We start from the raw sequence: 17500 nt of genomic DNA, 5'->3' as shown, positions 1-17500 counted from the left end.
ATTGGCACATGTTTTGTTAAACCACCCATAAGAACCATATTTTGACTTTTAGCTGGAGAATATCCAACAATAGCTTCCATTGAATGAATAATGGATCCAGATCCTAAAAATAACAATGCTTTTGAATAAGCATGAGTAATCAAATGAAATAAAGCGGCTCGATAAGATCCCATACCTAGAGCTAATATCATATAACCCAATTGAGACATTGTGGAATAGGCCAAATCTTTCTTAATATCTTTTTGAGCAATAGCTAAAGTAGCTCCTAAGACTACTGTTATTATACCTATAAAAGCTATTCCATTCATTATGTAAGGTAGAACTATGAAAAGAGGAAGAAGTCGAGCTACAAGAAAAATTCCCGCCGCTACCATAGTAGCAGCATGTATAAGAGCGGAAATGGGAGTAGGTCCTTCCATAGCATCTGGTAACCATACATGAAGGGGAAATTGGGCAGATTTAGCAACTGAGCCACAAAATAACAAGAGGGCGGATAAAGTAAGAAAAAAAATATTAACTTCATTTTTATAAATCAAATTACTGACTATTTGAAACAAATCCCGAAATTCTAAACTACCCGTTATCCAATAAAAACCTAAAATTCCTAATAATAAACCAAAATCTCCTATACGATTCGTTACAAATGCTTTTTGACAAGCATTTGCTGCAATAGGACGTGTGAACCAAAAACCTATTAATAAATAAGAACACATTCCAACCAATTCCCAAAAAATATAAATTTGTATCAAATTCGAGCTAGTAACTAAACCCAACATTGAAATATTAAAAAAAGTAATATAAGCAAAAAATCTCAAATATCCTTGATCATGAGACATATAATTATCACTATAAATAAGAACCAGAATGCCAACAGTAGTAATTAAAATTGACATAATAGAAGTAAGTGAATCGATCAAGTATCCAAACTCTAAAGAAAGATCATTATTTATGGTCCAAGACCATACATATTGATAGATGGAACCCTTATTGATTTGATAAATAGACAGATCAATCGAAAAAATCATAACTATAGTTAATAAAAAAATACTAGGAAAAGCCCATATACGGCGAAGATTTTTTGTTGCCGTCGGAAAAAGTAGAAATCCCACTCCTATTAACATAGGAACTGGAAATGGAATGAAAGGTATGATCCATGAAGATTGATGTGTATATTCCATACAAAAACAAAACAAATGGATTGGATTCTTAATGAATTTTGTTTCTTATTCGTCAGTTTTGTTTCATCTCTTTTGTAAAGAAAAGGGTCGGTTAATAAAAGAAGTGAATCTAGAAATAGAATTACATTAATTGTTCTGAATCTTTGTTCCATTCGAATATTACTAAGTACAAACTGAAAATGGACCAATAACCAAATTCCTATTCCTAGTAAAAAAAAAAAAAGAGTTTCTTTTTTTTTTCTCATATTTATTACTATTACTATAATAAATAATGAATGTAATTTTAATAAAATAATAAAAAGGAAATATGTAAAAATAAAAATGTGAATTTCTATTTTTTTTTTTACAATTATACAAAAGTATAGAGTGAGGATAAATAATGAATTACACTAAAACTACGAAGATTCGTTTATTTTGATATTCATTAAAAAATTACAATTCCTACGACATTACTCAATAATTCTTTTTTTTTTAAGCATTAGTTCATTTTTGAACTAATTGAGTATTTTCCATTACAATAAAAAGATATTCATGTCTGGAAAAAGAGTTATAATATTCAATGTTTTACTTTAGAGATAGGAAGCAAAAAGGGAGCATTAAGATACATAAGATATATGGGTAATTAAAGAAGAATTCCTTTTCATTTACAGAAAAAAATGTCTTTCACATCGAACTATAACAATGAAAAACTATACTAACTCGATGGCAGTTCCAAAAAAGCGCACTTCTATATCAAAAAAAATCATTCGAAAAAATTTTTGGAAAAAGAGGGGATATTGGACAACATTAAAAGCTTTTTCATTAGCACAATCTATTTTTACGGGGAATTCAAAAAGTTTTTTTTGTAACAAATACAAACGTCAGAATAATCTGAATTAACTTTATTCAAATAACATTTTTGAATATTAAAATACTAATATAATTGGAATATCTAAATTCGTTTTTCATATCTAAATTAGTATTCTACAAATTTAGGATATGTATAACGATATTCTAAATAAAAAAATACTTTGAATGTAGTGTTCCATTTTTGATGAAAAATTTCACCATTTTTTTATTTATTCTATATTCTTAATTTTATTTTTCTATTCCTTTCTAAAATTTTCTAAAATGTAATATATTTAGAATAAGAAAAAATGTAATATATTTAGAATAAGAATATAGAATAATAATATATATATAGATATAGAATTTCGAAAATTCTAATAGATTCTCTAATAGACTTCTTTTAATTCGTTAATGTTTAGTAAACAAATATTACACTTTAATTGATTCTTTATTTGAATCTTGACAATTGACTAAAAATTGGTTATTATGATTTCGAGTAAGCCGCTATGGTGAAATTGGTAGACACGCTGCTCTTAGGAAGCAGTGCTAGAGCATCTCGGTTCAAGTCCGAGTAGCGGCATGATATCTTATCCTCCAAAAGAATAAGTCCTATAATGAACTCAATTCCTATTTCTATTCCTAGTATTCTGATTTTTATTTATTCTATATGATATTTTCAACTTTAGAGCATATATTAATTCATATATCGTTTTCGGTTGTATCAATTGTAATTTCAATTCATTTGATAACTTTATCGGTCAATGAAATCCTAGGATTATATGATTCGTCCAAAAAAGGCATGATAATAACTTTTTTCTGTATAACAGGATTGTTAGTTACTCGTTGGGTTTTTTCGGGCCATTTACCATTTAGTGATTTATATGAATCATTAATCTTTCTTTCATGGAATTTTTCCATTTTTTATATGGTTCCATGCTTCAAAAAGCATAAAAACAACTATTTAAATACAATAATCGCACCAAGTGTTATTTTTACCCAAGGCTTTGCTACTTCAGGTCTTTTAACCGAAATGCAAAAATCCGTACTATTAGTACCTGCTCTACAATCCCATTGGTTAATTATGCATGTAAGTATGATGATATTGGGTTATGCAACTCTTTTATGTGGATCATTATTATCAGTAGCTATTTTAGTCATTTCATTTCGAGAACTCATACAAATTATTGGTAAAAGCAATAATTTGTATTTTTTAAATGAATCATTTTCGTTTGCTGAAATCAAATACATGAATATGAATGAAAGAAATAATGTTTTACAAAAAACTTCTTTTTCTTCTTCTAGAAATTATTACAGGTCTCAATTTATTCAACAATTAGATCGTTGGGGTTACCGTATTATTAGTCTAGGTTTTATCCTTTTAACAATAGGTATTATTTCAGGAGCAGTATGGGCTAATGAGACATGGGGGTCATATTGGAATTGGGATCCAAAGGAAACTTGGGCTTTTATTACTTGGACTATATTCGCAATTTATTTACATACTAGAAAAAAGAAAAAAGTAGAAAATTTAAATTCTTCAATAGTGGCCTCTATGGGCTTTTTTATAATTTGGGTATGTTATTTAGGAATAAATCTATTAGGAATAGGACTACATAGTTATGGTTCATTTACATCTAATTGAATTAAAGTGAGTGAAAAAAAACTTCACAAATATAAATATGGAAACCATTCATTATATTATATATAAGAAAGAATATATATATATGAAGCAAACTTCCCATAAATCATCGAGAACCCTTTAAATCAAGTAATGTAGTAGTGATTCAAGGGGTTCTCACAAACAACAAGCATATTCAATTACAACTTAAATTCATTTTTTTGTAAGTTAATACAAGAAAAAAATATTTTGTTTATTGTACATAAGATTTTTTACTATTTTTTCTTTTTTTTTTTTCATTTATTCATATTCACGAAAACTATCTATAAAAAATTGGATAGAATAGCTTCAACTTTGTTAGCCGAGAATGAGAAAATGAAATCCGGATAAATACCAATACATAGTACGGGTATAAGGATCGAAATTGAAATAAATAATTCTCGTGGCCCAGAATCAAAAAAATAAGAGTTTGGTGTATTAAAAAGCTTGTATCCATAGAACATCTGCCGTAAGATAGATAATAAATAAATGGGAGTTAATATCATTCCAATTGCTGTTACAAAAGTGATTAGTATTTTTGTAATTAAAAGATATTTTTGGCTGGTAATTATTCCAAAAAAAACTATCAATTCTGCAACAAAACCGCTCATGCCCGGCAATGCAAGAGAAGCCATCGATAAAATAGTGAAAATGGTGAATATTTTTGGCATTGGGATAGCCATTCCGCCCATTTCGTCGAGATAAAGAAGACGTAGTCTATCATAACTAGTTCCCGCCAAGAAAAAAAGCGCAGCGCCAATAAATCCATGAGAGATTATTTGTAAAATAGCGCCATTAAGTCCCGTATCGCTTATAGAACTAATTCCTATAATTAAGAAACCCATATGAGATACTGAGGAATAAGCTATTCTTTTTTTTAAATTACGTTGACCAAGAGATGTTGAAGCTGCATAGATTATTTGAATTGAACCTAATAGCATTAACCAGGGGCAAAATATAGAATGAGCGCGGGATAATAATTCCATATTAATTCGAACCAATCCATATGCTCCCATTTTTAATAAGATTCCGGCTAAAAGCATACAAGTGCTGTAATGTGCCTCCCCGTGGGTGTCTGGTAACCATGTATGGAAAGGTATAATTGGCGATTTGACAGTAAAAGCAATAAAAAATCCCATATAGAAAATTATTTCCAGCGCCATGGGATACGATTGATTAGTTAATGATTCAAAATTTAATGTTGGTTCATTAGAACCATATAAACCCATAGCCAGAATTCCCATTAATAAAAAAATGGAACTTCCTGCAGTGTACAAAATAAACTTTGTAGCTGAATACAAACGTTTCTTACCCCCCCACATAGATAAAAGTAGATAAACGGGAATTAATTCTAATTCCCACATGATGAAAAAAAGTAAAATGTCTCGAGAAGAAAATGATCCTATTTGACCACTATACATTGCTAACATCAGGAAATAAAAAAATGGTGATTCTCGAGTAACCGGCTGAGCTGCTAACGTAGCTAAAGTGGTGATAAATCCTGTCAATAAAATGGGTCCTAAAGAGAGTCCATCTATTCCGAATCTCCAGTAAAAGTCAAAAAAATGGATCCATTTATAATTCTCTGTCAATTGAATTAGTGGATCATCCAATTCTAAATGATAACAAAATGCATAGGTTGTTAGAAGGAGATCCATTAAGCATATACAAATAGTATACCACCTAATCACCTTATTTCCTTTATGAGGAAATAAGAAAATTAAGGAACCTCCAGCTATTGGCAAAACTACAATTATTGTTAACCAAGGAAAATAATTCGTGATAAAAATAAGATATACTTAGACCAGAAAAACCCGCGCTCAAAATAGAAAAGCAATTTTTTTTCTATTTTGAGCGCGGGTTTTTGTCAGTAAAAAAAAACGTATTTGTGTGGTGTTTTTTGAAACGTATCAATAAGCTAGACCCATGCTTCGAGTTGTCTCATGCCATAAATAAACTCGAACACTTAAGAAATCCGTCGGACAGGCGGATTCACACCTCTTACAACCAACACAGTCCTCTGTTCTTGGGGCAGAAGCAATTTGCTTAGCTTTACATCCGTCCCAAGGTATCATTTCTAATACATCTGTGGGGCAGGCTCGAACACATTGAGTACATCCTATACATGTATCATAAATCTTTACTGAATGTGACATTGAATCTATAGAAATCTTTGAACATCAAAAATTGAAAATTTTCGATCTAGTAAACTCGTAAATGAATTCTATATTTAGACACCAGATGAATCAATGATTTATCAGAATTTTGCTAATAAAAATAGACTTATAGATCAATTCATAAGAAGAGAATAGGACCAAAATACTTTGATTTCTTTTATTTATTTTCACAAACATGATTCTAAGTTGCGTATCATACATGCTAATTTGAATTGATAAATATTACACTATTCATTCTAAATTCTACTTTTTATGATTTATTATAATCAATACTATTTATTCAACAAATTCAATTGATTCATACGGGTTGATTTTTTGTTACGATAAATTGAGGAAACAATAGCAGGTCCGATAGCTGCTTCAGCGGCTGCAACAGCTATAACAAAAATTGAAAAAATATTTCCTTTTAATTGGCGACTATCAAAAAAATCAGAAAAGGTTACGAAATTTATATTAACTGCATTCAGTATAAGTTCAAGACACATAAGGGCTCTAACCATATTTCGACTCGTGATTAATCCATAGATACCCATAGAAAATAAATAGGCACTCAAAATAAGTACATGCTCGAACATCATTGACCAACTCCTTACCAATTTTGATTCATTTCATCAATATGAACAAGAATTCAACGGAAATAACTGGGAGAAAATTAAACAAAATAGAATTCAGATTTAGATTATTAGTTAGAATAAGTTCTTATTGGCGAGCCACAACAATTGCACCTATCAAAGCAGCTAAAAGAATTATGGAAATGAGTTCAAATGGAAGAAAAAAATCTGTTGATAAATGAATTCCAATTTGTTGACTAGTACTTATAAAATCTTGTTCTATAATCTGATTTGGTCTCACAGTCCAAATAATCCCGTACCATGATGTATCTGGAATAGTAGTTATTAGTGAAACAAAAATACTTGTACAAACCATCAAAGTAATTCCATCCCCAATGGTCCAAAGACGAAAATCTTGGTAATATTCTGACCTATTCATGAACATTACAGCAAATATGATTAAAACATTTATAGCGCCCACGTAAATAAGTAGCTGCGATGCAGCTACAAAATGGGAGTTTGATAAAATATAGACTAAAGATATACAAACAAGAACCAGTCCCAACGAAAAAGCAGAAAAAATTGGGTTGGTAAGTAATATTACTCCTAGACTTCCTAATATAAGACCCGATCCCAGAAAGACTAAAAGAAAATCATGTATCGGTTCAGGCAAATCCATTATATGTAAAATAAGAGATAAATAAATCGAAATTTCATGACTTTATTGATATGACCAGGAAAAAAATTATATACTAAATACTAAATTTCTCTCCGCATTGAATTCAATCAAATCCTAAGATAATAAGTGTGAATTGCTATAGGTACAGTTATAGGATCAATGTCATTCCATTCTTTCTATGAAAGAGTAGTTTGAAACTATACGAAAACTAAAGTATATATATAATATATGTATCGAATATTTCTACTAATAGAATATCTAATATAAAAATATCTACCTCTAAGATTTATTCTTTTTTTTTAATAACATTTTTCTTATTATCCAAATTTATATTATTCATATATATTATTCAAATACATATATTTATATATAGAAATATATCGAATATGATTTGATTTATATAATCTTTATTTTTAGAAAAAGATTTTATAATTATATTATAATTAACTTAATTTTATTTGAATTGTTCGAATTGTATAATCATCAATTACTGACACTGGTAAACGGCCCAAAGCAATTTGATTATAATTCAATTCGTGACGATCATAAGTCGAAAGTTCATATTCTTCAGTCATTGATAAACAATTTGTTGGACAATACTCAATACAGTTACCACAAAATATACAGATTCCGAAATCAATACTGTAATTAAGCAATCGTTTCTTTCGAATATCAGTTTCCAGTTTCCAATCAACAACGGGTAGATCTATGGGACATACACGAACACATACTTCACAAGCAATGCATTTATCAAATTCGAAATGTATTCGACCACGGAAACGTTCCGATGTGATTATTTTTTCATAAGGATATTGAATAGTTACAGGTAAACGATTTGCGTGAGATAAGGTAATCGTGAAACTTTGACCAATGTACCTTGCAGCTCGGACTGTTTGTTGACCATAATTCATAAATCCAGTTATCATAAGGAACATATCGTGAATATCTCTGATTATTTTTGTTTTTTTTCTTTCTCTTGTTTGAGACAAGTTATGAATATAGAAGGTCCGTTTTTTATAGTGAAAACAATTGAGACGAAGTTGTTAATAATAGATTACCGAGAGAAATGGGTAAAAGAAACTTCCATCCAAAATTTAATAATTGATCTATTCTTAGCCTAGGTAAAGTCCATCTTGTTGTGATAGAAACGAATAAGAACAAATAAGTTTTAGCTAGTGTAATAAAGATACCAATTGTTGTTACAAAAACTCCATATGCTTTATTTATTTCAAAAAATTCAGAAACAAATATGTACGGAATAGAGATATTCGGACCACCAAAGTAAAGAACTGTTACAAACAAGGAAGAAATTAATAGGTTTAAATAGGAAGCAATGTAAAATAAGCCAAATTTGATACCCGAATATTCGGTTTGATAACCCGCTATTAATTCTTCTTCCGCTTCTGGTAAATCAAAAGGTAATCTTTCACATTCTGCTAAAGAAGAAATTAGAAAAACGATGAAACCCATAGGTTGACGCCACAAATTCCATCCCCAAAAACCATATTTGGATTGCGCTTCAACTATATCAACTGTACTTAAGCTGTTAGATAATCCTAGTCGGTGATAACATTACTGTTCCCATCTCTATTACAGAACCGTACATGAGATTTTTCACCTCATACGGCTCCTTTTAAGCCTTCAATAAATCTAAGGACCAGACCGATTATTTATCTCTTGATATATTTATAAAATGGATAAGATTCGATTTTATCGGACGGTTCTGAATTAGACCAATTGAATTCTGTCTGTTTTGTTTTATTTAATGAAAAAATTAATAATAAAGAAAAATACATTTCAAATTTTATTTGAATAAATAAAAGATACAAAAAGTACTTCTGAATTGATCTTATCCCTTTAAAAAAAAATTGGAATTTGTTGAGTAATAACTGAATTCTTCAATAAAATACTCTTTATAGAATTCTCAATAACTTCTCCATCATTTTCGATTACAAAAAAGAATTATACATTCGTTTTCTGAATTATGACATGAATTCCATCTTCCTAGAATATAGATGTAAGAAAAAAAAAGAAAAAGGGTATCACTTTTTCTTTCGCTCCTAGCCTTTTTTTGTGCAACTAAAAAGGGACTCAAAAAAAAAAGTGAATTAATGAAAACAAAAGTAAAGGATTATTTCGTTCCTGATAGTCATTTATTTAATCAGTGGATGGGAGCATACTCTGGATCGGAATTGTAGGGAGTACTGCCTGATTTTTTCTACCAACTTAAAGCCCCAATTAGTATTCTTTTTCTATTATGTATAAATGCTCTTTTGGATATTTAAAAAAATTTGCGTTACTAATCCTTTGTGTATTTTGGTGTTTCTACCCATCCATTCATTTTTTTATTAAACCCCTTTAGTTATGTTAATACATGTATGATAATTCATACAAATGATAGTGAAAACTCAAAAAAAAGGTTGGTTTTTCTTTTGTGCCCGCTTCAAGACAGGATGACTAATCAACCAACCTTGGGGGTAAATGACCTCTTCTACTGAAGAAATAGAATAGAATTTTTTTTTTCACTTAATTCTTATACATGGAAAATGAGACTCAATATTTTGACTGCAATTTTAACTCCTCATACTATCTATTAACTATAAGTAATATATAACTATAAGTAATATAGTATATATATAGAATTAATAAATTCTATTCAATAGAAGCTGTTTTATTTCACTCATATAACTATCTGATTAAATTCTTCAATCCGAATTTCGAAAAAGAATAATGATAAGGATATATATTCAATTTATTATCCTTCTTTACTAGAAAGCACTATAAAGAAAGGGGGGAGTATAGCAATAGTATCGAAAAGCTTCTGTCTCAACGAATCGCACGTAGAGATATTGATAACACACATAGAGTTAATGGTATTTCATAACTAATCGATTGAGCAGCAGCTCGTAGACCACCCAAAAAGGAATATTTATTATTTGACCCATATCCTGACATAAGAAGTCCAATGGGAGCAATACTTGAAATAGCAATCCATAAAAAAACACCGATATTGAGGTCAGATAAAACAAAGTTATAATTAAAAGGAATTACTGAATAGCTTATTATAATTGATATGACTGATATGAATGGTCCGATACTGAATAAATTAATATCTCCTCTAGATGGAATAAGATTCTCCTTGAAAAGTAGTTTTGTTCCGTCTGCTAGAGCTTGAAGAACTCCAAAAGGACCAGCATATTCAGGTCCAATACGCTGTTGTATCCCTGCGGATATTTCTCTTTCTAACCATACAATTGCTAGTACACTTATTGTGATTCCTAATACAAGAATAAAAATAGGGGCAAATACCCATAGAATTCCATATACCTCTTTAAAAGATTCCAATCTGAAAAAAAAATGGATATCTTGTATTTCTGTTGTATCAATTATCATTTCAACGATCAACCTCTCCCATAATGATATCTATGCTACCTAGTATTGTCATAATATCGGCCAATTTCATTGTTTTAACTAATTGAGGAAGAATTTGCAAATTGATAAAACCCGGTGGACGAATTTTCCATCTCCAAGGAAAACCATTTTGATCACCTATTAGAAAAATTCCTAATTCTCCCTTAGGAGCCTCAACTCTTACATAAAGTTCTTGTTTCGGCAATTCAAAAGTCGGAGACGCTTTTTTACTAATAAATCGATATTCAAAATCATTCCATTCTGGCTCTGTTTCTTTATCTAAGCAGCGAATTTCTAAATTTTCATATGGTCCGCCGGGAATTCCTTCCAAAGCCTGTTGAATAATTTTTATAGATTCCGTCATTTCACCAATTCGAACTAAATAACGAGCTAACGAATCTCCTTCTTTTTGCCATTGAACTTCCCAATCAAATTCCTCATAACACTCATAATTATCAACTTTACGTAGATCCCATTGTATTCCGGAAGCCCGAAGCATTGGTCCTGATAAACCCCAATTTATTACTTCCTCTCCATCAACAACGCCTACTCCCTCAACCCGTTCTAAAAAAATAGGATTTCGCATAATAAGTCTTTGATATTCAACAACCTTTGTTAAAAAATAATCGCAGAATTCAAAACATTTATCTATCCAACCATGAGGTAAATCAGCCGCTACCCCTCCGATACGAAAAAAATTATGCATCATTCTCATACCTGTCGCAGCTTCGAATAGATCATATATTAATTCTCTTTCTCGGAAAATATAGAAGAAAGGGGTTTGTGCACCAATATCTGCCATAAAAGGTCCCAGCCACAGTAGATGAGAAGCTATACGACTCAACTCTAACATAATTACTCGGATATAGCTAGCTCTTTTAGGTACTTGAATATTTCCCAACTGTTCTGGTCCGTTTACAGTTATTGCTTCTGTGAACATAGTAGCTAAATAATCCCAACGTGTTACATAAGGGAGATATTGTATAATTGTTCGGTTTTCTGCAATTTTTTCCATCCCTCTGTGTAAATAACCCAATATTGGTTCACAATCAATAACATCCTCACCATCCAGAGTAACAATAAGTCGAAGAACACCATGCATTGATGGGTGGTGAGGTCCCATATTTACTATCATGAGGTCCTTTCTTGTAGCTGGGATATTCATAGATTTTTTTCCTCGATTCATAGAAGAATGAATCGCTTTAAAAAAAAAAAAAAATTCATCAAAATTCAAGATCTAATAAATCGAATAATTGAAAATGACTCTTCAAATTAACGAATTTGTGACTCCCGAATATCAAACTGATTTATTAATTTTTTATAACGTATTCTACTTTTTTTTGACAAATAAGACAGTAATCGTTGCCGTTTTCCCAGAATTTTACGTAAACCCCTTTGAGATAAATAGTCTTTTCGGTGCAATTCAAAATGCGAAGTAAGTCTTCGTATCTTATTGGTAAAATGGAATATTTGAAATTCAACTGATCCCGGGTTTTCTTCTTTTTTTTCTTCTGAAATAACAGGTATAAATGAATTTTTTACCATAAAAAAATGAAATGAAAGCTTTCCTCTTCCCCTCGCTTTTGATAAATATTTTTATTGATCAGTAATAGTAATGATACTCATTTTTGTATATAAATCTGAATTTCCTTAGGAATTCCTGATTGAATTCATTCTTTCTTATTAATCAATCCAATCTAAATAGATAGAAAAGATACCATATTTATGGATTCACCAAATAACAAATTGTATGCTTGAAAAATAAAAGACAATTTTGTTGATTCTTTTTTCGATCTAATGGATACATCATTAGATTAGTATCAATGCCACAATGTGTGTTCCCATTTATGTTATGTATATAACAATTTGTCTTCATATACCAGATATATATTATGGTAAATAGAAGACAAATTTCGATTAACGAATTTTCAATCGCGGATACATATGTAGCCTTACTATATTGAAACGACTTCCATTATGGGTATTAAACCAATAGCGATTTATACAAGCTAATTCTTCTAATCTATAATTTGGCCAAAGAAAAATTTGGAAATTCATTAGTTTTTTTTTATCTCTGTCAAGATCTTTTCGTTTTTGAGTCAAAAAATTATTACCTTTATTTTCATTGTAAAATATTGTGTTTCTATGCATACTATTTATATTCTTAGGATTTAAACAAATTACAATTCTCAACTCTCTACGACGTCTAGCGGATAAAATATTTTCAGGAACAAGCAAATTATAATTTTTTTTTTTTTTTTTTTCTGTTATTTTTGGATCTCTTGTCCGTGTAATGTATTTTTCAAAATTTTTCTTATCAACATTACTTTTTTCGGAGTATTTTTGATTCATTTTGTACTTACTCTTACGAATTAATGAGATACCCATGGTTTGATACATAAAAAATTGTTTATTGTTTTTTCTAGACAGGCGAACTGGTTTGATAATAAAAAATTCGTTTTTCATAAATTTTGTATTTTCATTTTTCTTCAAGCCTGGAAAAGTGAAATCCTTATGATTTTGAATCAGCATAATTTTTAGATCTAGTTCTTCCCTTTGAATAGAGGTTATAGCAATTTCTCTTAAATTTTTCAATCTAATCAGGAGACAGTATACTTTGACATTATTTAATATTCTTTTACCTAAGAAATTCTTCCAGTCCAAATGAAAAGTAAAAAAAATTCTTGTTAAGAAATTTAGTTTAGCCTTCATCTTGTTCTTGTCTTTCTTTTTCTTTATACCCTTACCATCCTTTTTACTGTCCAATTCCGCAAATTTTTTTTCAATATCTTTTTTTTGGTTTGAGGGAGATGATTCAAGATTTACTCGACCCGCGCATTCTGTTTTTGCTCGATTTTGAGTCTCTAACTCGAATTCCGGAGATTTCTTTTTTTTCGATGGTCTAAAAATATCTATTATTCTTTTCTTTTCAGTAATGTTATTTTGATTTTCACTAACATTTTGATTTATATTTATATTAAAATGGAAAAAAAGTGATTTGATTGGTATGATCCGCGGGTTATTTTGATATTTATATGCATTAGAAAATATCAAAAATTCTGAAACGAAAAAAAATTTCGTACTCGATATGGAACGATTTAGTATTTCTACATTTATTCCCATCCAATCAAAATACTTTCTATCCAGATTTTTTTCCATATCTATAATAGCATCTTCCGCTGTATAATTCTTCATAGAGATATTACTCATTATATCAAATAATTTTTTTTTATGCGTGTTGTAATTAGAAGAAATCGCTTGCTTTTTATTTGCGTGGAATGATGATCTATATCCATAAATATATGAGTCTTTATTTTCCGTATAATTAATAGAGTTATAGGATAAAAGATCATATCTATATTGTTTTTTCATTTTTTTTTTTTTTAATGCGTCTATTTGTTCTTCTTTGTAAAGAATTAATCGGGTTTTTTCATAAGAATCACAGTTGGTTAAATCTTTATTTTGAGCCACACGATGTTCATTGATTCTATTTCTCCATTTTTGTGGTACTAATCTAGACCATATGCTTTTAGATAAGTCATATTGATAATGACCCTTTAACCAATTTGTCCATTGATTCATTACAGAATTGGGAGGGTTCTTATGTTTTAATTTGGAATGAAATATTCCTTGTACTCCAAAAAAAGAATCCTTTATTTCATTCTTAAGAAAAAAAAATCTTCCATGATATTGAAAAACATATCTTAACTTATACTTATCTATGTTAATGTTGATTACTTGGTTTTGTGATAATTTAAAAAATACATATGCTTGTGACAAAAAGGAGACGTTACAAGAATTCTGTGAATTCGTATTACTAGTATTGTGTATAATCGAAATAAAGTGAATTATACTTTGATTTGTTTTATCAGTTATTTCTGTATTTACTTCATTATTGTAAATGGATCTATTTATCATTTTTTTTTTTGATTCCAGAAAAAGTTGTATATTGATCCTAGGAATACTAATGATATATAGAAGGATATCTATGTATATCCTTTTCAGGAAAAATTTAAAAAAAAAATGTGATTTACGAGTTAATCGAACATTTCTTATTTGTAATATCTGCAAAATATTTTTTTCTAATTCTAATCTTTTAGTATCATAAGTTGTTTTGTTCGAATGAATATTTATCTCTGAAATTAGAAGTCCCCCTTTCCTTTTTTCTTTTGTCATTTTTTCTATTTGTTTTAGAATAGTTTTTGTTTTAGCATTCAGGTCTTTTATTTTTTTTTTTATCAATGAACAATTTCCCCAATTTATAGATTGAATTGGAATGGTTGATTCGAAAATAATTGGATTATTCTTACAAATTGTTGAATCTTTTTTGTTTTCATTCAATTCATTTATTTTTTTGAGTCTAACAAATAATAAAAATAAAGAATGAAAATTTGTAAAATTAAAAATGAAGAGTTGTTTTATTTTTTTTTTTAGAAATAGAATACTTTTGCTGATCCATTTTGCAATATCTTTTGAGATATTTAGAAACCATTTTGTTCTTTCATTTAAAACTTTTAGAACTCGAAAAAAATAATTTTTCAATTTTTTCTTTTTTTTTTTGAGTTCTTTAAAAATAGGATCACAAAAAGAAAATCGATTTTTTTGAGAATCAGAAAAGGGCAATTCAACTTCCCTTCCCCAAATTGTTAAAAAACAGAAGTTCTTTTTTTTCACTTTTTTTTTCATTCTATCTTTTTCCTTTTCATTGGATCGTAACTTAGATCTGTGCCAAGGTTTCAGACGAAAAGGAAATAAGATCTTTATCTGAATACCGTCTGTTAGCCATTTTTGGGGAAATTCTGTTTCAGATAATTGAACGCCATTATAGGTACATTTAATATACATTTCTCTCTTCCAATCCCTATAATCTTCTGACCATTCGGGAAATTGAAAAAGTAGTATACGAACGATATTTTTAGTTATTATCAATGAGGGTAATTTAATATATTTTCGAAGAATCGATTGGGTTATTAATAAAAAACCTCTTATTCCTTGAGCAAATATAAAGTTATCCCAGGCTTCTGCTATTTCTATACGTTTTTTTTCCGCATTTTCGTTTATTTTTTTTTTGTCGTCCTCCTCTTTTTTCTCACTTTCTTTTGCCTTTTCCTCTGTATAATCCAAAATTGGAAATTTTGTCTTTTTTCGAATCCAATTTTGGAACAGAAAAAAGATTTTCATTGACTCGAAACTATCAAAAAAAAAGAACAAGCGTTTCTCAAATTTGTCCAAAAAAAGGGGGGAATGCACAGTTCTTTGAAAAAATTTCCAAGTAACTGTTTTACGCCTTTGAGCACGTATGGATCCTTTGATTATGTCTCGCCGAAAATCCGGTTGTTGTGAATAACGTAGTAAAGCCAATTCGTTTTTTTTAGTATTCTCAGTATTTCCAGTATCATTATGGGTACCCTTATTCTGTTTCTGTAAATTTTTAGTAAAAACCACTACACGTTTGGCTTTTCTAGAACGAATCTGAAAATTTTCTGCTTCATTTTTCCCCCCCAGTTGTTTTAATTCGTCGATAAATTTGTATGACCATAGGGGAACTTTTTTACTGATTTCGTTTATTCCAATACATTTTTTTCTATTTATATTTACTAGTGTTTTATTGTTCAGATCAGTTCTAATTGCATCAAAGAAAAATTGGATTTTTTTATTTTCTTCGGAATCCAATTTTTCTTGTTCATGTTCTGGAAATAAATAATAAACTATTTTAAAATTCAAGCTTGATACTGATTTTTTAGAAAATTGATTAATTAGAAAAAAAAAAAAAGAGAATTCAGTTACTAATAATTTTCTATCAAATATATGAATTTTCTGTTCAAATTCTGAATAAATACTATTATTATTACTATTCTTATTAGAAAGAAGTATACTATGAATCTTATTTATCAAAATGTCATTTTTTTTGTAAGTTTTTTCATTTTTGATTGAGGGTAAAAAAGAATTTTGGATTCGTCCACGAAAGGGTCCGTTCAGCAAAGGATCATATATTTTAATTAAGTATTTTATTTTTGTTTCATCATTACACAATCTAATTCGGTTTTCAAATATATCCATAGGATAAAATTCCTTATCTAGAACTTTTGCCCTATTTAGAAATTCATTAGTTAGTTTCTTTCTTTTTTCTTCATTAGTATAGCTCCAAAAATTCGACAATTCTTTATAGGAAATTTTTTCTCTTGTGAAGGAATCCATTTTTGTTTCCAGCATTTTTTGAAAAGTCGATAAATTTTTTGGATACGAAAAAGAAATTCTTTTTTTTCCATCACTTTGACATGTATGAAAAAAAAATTCTGAAATTTCATTTCTTACGACATTTTCAAATCGATCGTTTTTTATATATCGAAATGGACGATTCCATCGTTTATAATTGAAAAGAATGTTTATAAGAAATTTTTGAGGAAATCCGAAGCTATTTTTCTCCTTGTTGATGTTGTACAAATTCTTCTCTTTTTTAGATAAAATATAAGGAAAAAGATCATTTTTGGTGGATCTTTTTTGTTTTTGTCTAGTTCGTGCCGTTTGCAAATTTCTTTCGACATACATTTTTTTTTTTTCAATTTCATTTCTTTCTTGAATTTCTAAAAGTTTCTTAGAAAAAAAAGGAGGGGGTATTCTTCCTAAATAATATAAAAAGGTAATAAATAAGAAAACAAGAAAGATTTTGGACATAGAATTTCGAAATTCTGACATAATGTATCTATTTGATCGAATAGATACATTAGATTGAATTGAATTATTTTGCTGTACCCAGACTAATATCAATTCAATCCATTTGATCAATAAAATGTGACCAATTAACCAACCAACAAAACTACTTGTCACAAATAATATTTTATTGTTGCATCGAAACAAATAAATGTTAACTAATCTTATCAATATTGAACTTGGTAAAAAGAAAGGGTTTAATAACTGAAAAATAAGATTCTTAAAGAATATTCTTTGAATACTAAAATTACGTATTGAATTTGGATTCTTGTATCCATAATTCAAAAACTTTTTGTGATTATTGCCGA

The 17500-nt window shown here is 29.0% G+C and overlaps 2 protein-coding genes across 2 annotated transcripts; both read right to left on the bottom strand.

Annotated features, from left to right (window-relative positions):
* Positions 1 to 6103: 6103 nt before the first annotated feature.
* On the bottom strand, positions 6104 to 7070 carry LOC113859934 (NAD(P)H-quinone oxidoreductase subunit 6, chloroplastic-like). Its single transcript, XM_027492616.1, has 2 exons — positions 6544 to 7070; positions 6104 to 6428 (listed from the first exon to the last, which is right to left on the bottom strand). The coding sequence occupies exons 1-2, from the start codon at positions 7068 to 7070 to the stop codon at positions 6113 to 6115; spliced, it is 843 nt and encodes a 280-aa protein (XP_027348417.1). The 3' UTR covers positions 6104 to 6112.
* A 443-nt stretch (positions 7071 to 7513) lies between these two features.
* Positions 7514 to 8613, bottom strand: LOC113863034 (NADH-quinone oxidoreductase subunit H 1-like). The gene is made up of 3 exons (XM_027496451.1): positions 8129 to 8613; positions 7714 to 8043; positions 7514 to 7635 (listed from the first exon to the last, which is right to left on the bottom strand). The coding sequence occupies exons 1-3, from the start codon at positions 8538 to 8540 to the stop codon at positions 7514 to 7516; spliced, it is 864 nt and encodes a 287-aa protein (XP_027352252.1). The 5' UTR covers positions 8541 to 8613.
* Positions 8614 to 17500: the final 8887 nt, after the last annotated feature.

This window comes from Abrus precatorius, unplaced genomic scaffold, assembly GCF_003935025.1.
Source record: "Abrus precatorius isolate BTA unplaced genomic scaffold, Abrus_2018 Scaffold0, whole genome shotgun sequence".
Taxonomy (NCBI): domain Eukaryota; kingdom Viridiplantae; phylum Streptophyta; class Magnoliopsida; order Fabales; family Fabaceae; genus Abrus; species Abrus precatorius.
The sequence above is the reverse complement of the archived record's forward strand: the minus strand, read 5'-3'. Positions and strand labels throughout refer to the sequence as shown.